Source organism: Mustela nigripes, chromosome 1 (assembly GCF_022355385.1).
Source record: "Mustela nigripes isolate SB6536 chromosome 1, MUSNIG.SB6536, whole genome shotgun sequence".
NCBI lineage: Eukaryota > Metazoa > Chordata > Mammalia > Carnivora > Mustelidae > Mustela > Mustela nigripes.
This window is the reverse complement of record NC_081557.1, coordinates 14,004,969-14,012,007: the sequence shown is the minus strand read 5'-3', so window position 1 is coordinate 14,012,007 and position 7,039 is coordinate 14,004,969. Positions and strand designations below refer to the sequence as shown.

General features: G+C 36.2%; 1 protein-coding gene across 1 annotated transcript in view; it reads right to left on the bottom strand.

The window, feature by feature from the left end:
* The window catches only part of LOC132010056 (olfactory receptor 5F1-like), an 854-nt gene extending 273 nt beyond the window's left edge, over window positions 1-581 (bottom strand). The window contains 1 exon segment of the mRNA XM_059388039.1: window positions 1-581. This exon segment is cut by the window's left edge and continues 1 nt beyond it. Coding sequence (XP_059244022.1) covers window positions 1-581 — 581 coding nt within the window.
* Between the last annotated feature and the right edge of the window lie 6,458 nt (window positions 582-7,039).

The following is a 7,039-nucleotide window of genomic DNA, read 5'->3' as shown; positions in this document are numbered from 1 at the left end:
AGGTGTGTGTCTGAACATGAGAGCCTAAAAAGTGGAGGGCTGTCACAGAAGAAATGATGGATGACATTGGAACTGCAGAATGACAAGCTGCTCACATAACTTGTGTTAACCATGGAGTTCAAGAATCCTGCTGTAAAAGCCCCTGCTGCCATTTTGAGGCAGACAGTCCTGGACATGACCAGGGAGTAAAGTAGAGGGTTGCATATGGCCACATAACGGTCATAGGCCATTAACCCGAACAGGATGCACTCAGTTGTGGCCAAGGCGATGAAAAAGTAGAGTTGCAGAAAGCAGCCAGCAAAGGAGATGGTTTTCTCCTCTGATAACAGATCCACCAGCATCTTAGGGGTGATGGTGGAGGAGTAACTAACATCCACAAAGGACAGGTTAGCCAGGAAGAAATACATGGGTGTGTGAAGTCGGGAATTAGTCCTGATTAAGAGGATCATCCCAACATTCCCCAGAACTGTAAGTGTGTAAATCACCAGAAAAAGCAAAAAGAGGACAATCTGTAGCTCCATTGTGTCTGCTAATCCCAACAGGATGAACTCGGTCGGTGAAGAGTGGTTTCTTCTGGTCATTCGTTGCACATATAGTATGCTTAAACTTGCATTAGGTGTAAATATTTTCCTCTCCTAAGTTTATAAGAAATATAAATGTTCATGAGGTCATTCACCCATGGGGGAAAAGCACAATCTAGGATAATACAACACAGTAAATTGAGTGATGGAAGAAGAGGAAATTGGGCGACAAATAGACCTGCCTTTGAATTTAATGAACAAGTGTCTGAACTGAATCAAGATTGGGGAATCTCTCAACTCACTAGTGCAGGACCACACACTCCCATTCAGTTTCCCAAAAGCTACTTACATGATTCTATTGTCTCGGTACAATCTATGTCCAAATGAAAGGATAAAAATATCCTTGCGGGACAACTCTCTCATTCACTGAGCAGGTATGTGAGTTTAGCTCTATTTTTTTTTTCCTTTCCATTTATCCTCAAAACCACTCTGAATATTCTTCAACCTTAAAATTCATGCATTCCTTTCCAGAAATCACTCGTGAGTACTTTAAGCAGCCACCATACTGACCAACTCTAATAATCAGTATTTAGACTCCTATCATATATTTTAAAAATGGTTTTCTTATGTTTTAAAAGTCATCCCAAAATCTGTTCTGATTACAAAGTTCACTTCCAAATAACATCCTTAGCAGGAGACATGCAACCTGTCCAACTCAGTGAGTTACAGCACAAAATCCTGATCACTTTCTTCCCAGTGTCTTACCTGGGGAGTCTAGGATTTTCTTTTTTTATGAGATGTTCTCCAATCCAATGGAGTTTACAGAAAAGGAAGTAAATTTCATTTTTAAAAGTAAATTAAATATAGTAGGCATTCAATTTACTTTTTTGTAAACATTTGAAATGGCTTGTGAGTAAATACACATTGCCACACTTTTATTTTGTTTTCATAAGGATGAATGAATAACCATGGGACTAGATTATAGGTAATTGTGAGTCAGACCTCTAGAGATAGACACTCCAGTCTCAAAAGTACACAGTATATGATCACAGGTAGATATATGGAATCAAACATTATATGGGGTTTGCATCACAAAGTAATTCCTGATCTCTTTGTTACTTTAAAAAAGTCTTAAGGGAAGTAAAAAAAAATTAAGTATTAATACTTATAATTGGTTGTTGATACTGCTTCTCCCTCTCTATTTTTAGCTTAATGGATACAAAATCCAGTACCAGGGGCTCCTGGGTGGCTCAGTGGGTTAAGCCTCTGCCTTCAGCTCGGGTCATGATCCTGGGTCCTGGGATTGAGCCCAGCATAGGGCTCTCTGCTCAGCAGGGAGCCTGCTTCCCTTCCTCTCTCTCTGCCTGCCTCTCTGCTCACTTGTAATCTCTCTCTGTCAAATAAATAAATAGTAATCTTTATTTTTTTTAAAAAAAGAAGAAAATCCAGTACCAAATTATTTTTCTTCCTTTGTTATTTTAGTAATTGAAAAAAAGAATTCTGTTTCCTTTTGTTTGAAATTGTGTTTGTGTGTGTGTGTGTTTGCATGGACACACACACACACACACATCCTTTGTCTGAGTAAGTATATCTCTCATTCAACTCTCTCTTGAGTGAAATTAATGAGAAGGAGAAACTAACTTAAGTGTGCAATATTTAAAGAATACTAAACCTTGGGCAAATAATACAATGGATAAGAGAATGAACTCATGTTTTTATGATTTTAGACTGGTGTTAAATTTTGAAAATATTGCCTATGACTCTGTACCTAGAAGGGGGTGAAATGACAGATTTTCCAGATCTACATACAAGAAAATCTAGGTGAAATAAACCTCATATGGGGGTTCATATGCATGGGGAGCCTATTTGCATTGAGAACTCAAAACATATAGCTCTTTTCCATTTAAATCTTCAGTTAATTCTCCCTGCCAGCCTTTGAGGTTGACATTATTATTTTATGCATTTTGCATCTGAAATTTCAGATAATTAAATGATTTTTCAATAGACAAACTGTTAGAAAGTGGAAGAATCAACTGGAACACAATCTTAGCAGAAGAAAATAATACCCAGATACCTAATTTCCTTGTCCTGTCCCCTTTTATCCTAGTCACTTATATACACATACATGTATAGTGTGTGTGTGTGTGTGTGCACATCTTCTATTAAATACCTATTTGTTGTTTACAACTGTACACTTCTTATTTTCAAGAGAGCAATAAAAATTACATTGGGCATGTTAGTTTACATTTAACAAACTAAATCAAAATAAATTATTTGAATGCTCAGATTAAACTCTCTGTACACGTTTTTTTCTGCCTAAATGCAGGACTTCATCTTCTAATAACATCATCCCATTCTCTTATGCTGTGTTTTTGGATGTGTGTGATTGTTGATACTGATTTCTTCATTTCTTCCAAATTGCTTGCTTTTTTTTTTTCAACTTTGTGATGCTAACAGGTTTTGTAAGCTAGCCTCTCTTGGCCTCACCTAATCACTGATGAAAATCCTGGCCAAAACAGTCTAAATGCATACAATTTAAACATCTTTCATTAATTTTAGCAAATAAATTACTCAAAAATCATTAAATAAGACAATATTTTGGTTGACAACTATATTTGGATAATGAATTTGAATTGAAATTCAACCAAAACAAAAGAATGAGGGAGACAGAAAAAGAGAAAAGCAATGACATAGTGTATCAAAGAGGCAAAAATACTATTACATTCATGAAGAAGAGTTTAGTAAATATTGCCAAGGACTTAGGACAAAAGAGATAAAGAGATAAGAGATAAAGAGATAAATCACCACTCTATATAATAATGAGAAGACTCAAGGTTTTTGTAGTTTAAATTTATTTTGAGTTACATAAATATATATAATAATTGTACATTTTTACATAAATGCAATAAACAATAAATGAGAAATTAGGATATTTAAAATATTTTTATAAATAGTTTGATTAAAGAAATAATCAAAATGTACATAAGAAACATGTGTTCATCTTTGTCATGTTCCTGATCTCAAAGACAAGGCTGTCAGCTTTTCCCCATTAAGGATGATATTCATTGTGGGTTTCTGGAAAATTTTATAACGTTGAGGAATGTTCTCTCTATCCCTATACTTTGAAGGGTTTTTATTCAGGAATGGATGTTGTGTATCCGGACATAAAATCTATGTATAGAAATCAGTTGCTTTCTTATACCCTAACAATGAAAATATAGAAAGGGAAATTAGAGAATTGATTCCATTTACTATAGCACCAAGAACCATAAGATATCTAGGAATAAACCTAACTGAGGGGATAGAAGACCTGTACTTGAGGAACTATAGAAAACACTCATGAAAGAAAGTGAAGAAGACACAAAAAGATGGAAAAGCATTTCATGCTCATGGATCAGATGAATAAACATTGTTAAAATGTCTATACTGCCTAGAGCAATCTAAATTTCAATGACACCCAGATCAAAATTCCACCAATATTTTTCAAAGAGCTGGAACAATTAATCCTAAAATTTGTATGGAACCATAGAGACCCTGAATTGTTAAGGAAATGTTGAAAAAGAAAAACAAAACTTGGGTCATCATGTTGTCTAATTTCAGGCTTTACTACAAAGCTGTGATCATCAAGACAGCATGGTACTGGCACAAAAACAGATGCATAGACCAGTGGAACAAAGTAGAAAGCCAATAATGGACCCTAACTCTATGGTAAAATAATCTTTGACAAAGCAGGAAAAAATATACAGTGGAAAAAAGACATTCTTTTCAATAAATGGGGCTGGGAAATTTGGTCAGCTATATATAAAAGTATAAAACTCGACCATTCTCTTACATCATATACAAAGATAAACTAGAAATGGATTACAGACCTGAACATGAGGCAGGAATCTATCAAAATCCTAGAGGAGAACATAGGCAGTAACCTCTTCAACACTGGCCACAGCAACTGCTTTCAAGACATGTCCCCAAAGGCAAAGAAAACAAAAGCAAAAACGAACTTTTGGGACTTCATCAAGATCAAAAGTTTCTCCACAGCAAAGAAAATAGAGAACAAAACAAAGAGGCACCCCACAGAATGGGAGGAGATAATTGCAAATGACACTACAGACAAAGGGCTGATATCTAAGATCTATAAAGAACTCCTCAACACACACAAAACAGATAGTCACATCAAAAAATGGGCAGAAGACATGAACAGACACTTCTCCAATGAAGACATACAAATGGCTAACAGTCACATGAAAAAATGTTCATTGTCATTAGCCATCAAGGAGATTAAAATCAAAACCACATTGAGATTCCACCTTATATCACTTAGAATGGCCAAAATCAACAAGACAGTAAACAATAAGTGTTGGAGAGGATGTGGAGAAAGGGGAACCCTCTTACACTGTTGGTGGGAATGCAATTTAGTGCGGCCACTTTGGAAAACAGTGTGGAGATTCCTTAAGAAATTAAAAATAGAGCTACCCTATGACCCTGCAATTGCACTACTGGGTATTTACCCCAAACATACAGATATAGTGAACACTGAATCCCGATGTTCATAGCAGCAATGGTCACAGTTGCCAAACTGTGGGAATAGCCAAAATGCCCTTCAACAACAATATGGTCCATATATACAATGGAGTATTATATGTCCATCAGAAAGGGTGAATACCTAACTTTTGTATCAACATGGACACAACTGGAAGAGATTATGTTGAGTGAAATAAGTGAAGAAGAGAGAGTCAATTAACATATGGTTTCACTTACTTGTGGAGCATAAGGAATAACATGGAAGACATTGGGAGATGGAGAGGATAAGTGAGTTGGGGGAAATCGGAGGGGGAGACAAACCATAAGAGAATGTGGACTCTGAGAAACAAACTGAGGGTTTTGGAGGGGAGGGGCCGGGAGGTAAGATGAGCCTGGTGGTGGGCATTAAAGAGGACACATATTGCATGGAGCATTGGGTGTGGTGGATAAACAATGAATTTTGGAACACTGAAAAAAAAATAAAATTCAAACTATAAAAAAAAAAAAAAAAGAAAAGAAAAAGAAATGTGTTCAGGGACGCCTGGGTGGCTCAGTTGGTTGGACGACCTCCTTCGGCTCAGGTCATGATCCTGGAGTCCCAGGATTGAGTCCCGCATCTGGTTCCCAGCTATATGGGGAGTCTGCTTCTCTCTCTGACCTTCTCCTCGCTCATGCTCTCTCTCAATGTCTCTCTCTCAAATAAATAAATAAATAAAATCTTTAAAAAAAAAAAAAAAGAAGTGTATTCAAAGAATTAAAAAAAGCAAAGCAAGGTAATTACTTAATTATTGTTCTCAAAGTTGGACTGTAGACTCTGTCAAGGAGATTCAGTAATTTTGGAGAGGTTAATTAGAGAGCAGAGAACATAACCTCAAATAGGATATGTCTAAAACCCAAATCTCAGAATAACTCTTTCATTATTTCTATTTGTAGGTTTTAAAAGAAATTAAAGCACTGGATGAGAGGAATATAATATTAGTATATACTTGTGAAATATCTCAGTCTGATCTATGAATCTGTTAAATACCCAGGACAGAGAAAAGAAAGAATCCAGTCAAGAAGCCTCCAGCTTGTACAGAAGAATGTGAGAAAACCACCACTTAAACAAAGAGCAAATTATGTCTATGACAAGCTGATCATTATCTGCAGGGTGTGCAGGGCCAGGTAACCACCGTGGACCAGGCGAGTGAGAGTATGGCTGATGGTTGCATAGAAAATACCAATGACTTCATGAACACCTGTCTGGACAAGTTCACTTAACGTGGATCATAGGAAACATTGGAATACATTTTGAATATCTTTGTGACAGTAAACAATGCATGTAATATCTACATACCACAGGACATGGACATCACTACCTCTATCATGTGCAACTTCAGTGGAAAGGGTGAATGCCATGGGGAATTTCTGCCAAAAACTATATCTGTTTCTGTCTCCTGTGCAAGCTTTGGTATCCATCAGTTTCTAAATAACCAAATCCCTGTAGCTAAATTAAATTTATTTGCAAATGATAAACAATTTTTGAGCAGAAAATCCATGAGTTTATTCTAAAGAATATAAATTAGATAATACACTGAACATTGACCTATGCCTTTTGCACCATGCACAGATTAAACTTTGCCACAGTTAAATGTGGTTTTCAGTTTATGTGTCAGGCAGGGAGAGAGAAAGGGAGGGAAGGATTGGAAATTTTTGAAGAGAAAACAAGTTGAGTATGGAAGGTTTACTTGAAGATTCTATGGCCATATATAACTAGTAATTTACCTTATGCCTCACTGTTACATATATTTGAATATTATAGACTAATTACTCAGAAAATATTCTAAAGAAAAACTGTAGCCTTGAAGCAGCCTTCAAAAGACAGGTTACTCTGTTTTGTTCAGAAATTCAACTGAACCACCACAGAAATGTAGAACTCCTTGTCCTGGTAGTTACATTCCATAAAGCTTTCTTTACTTCCTTATTCCTGAGGCTGTAGATCAGAGGATTCAGCATAGGGG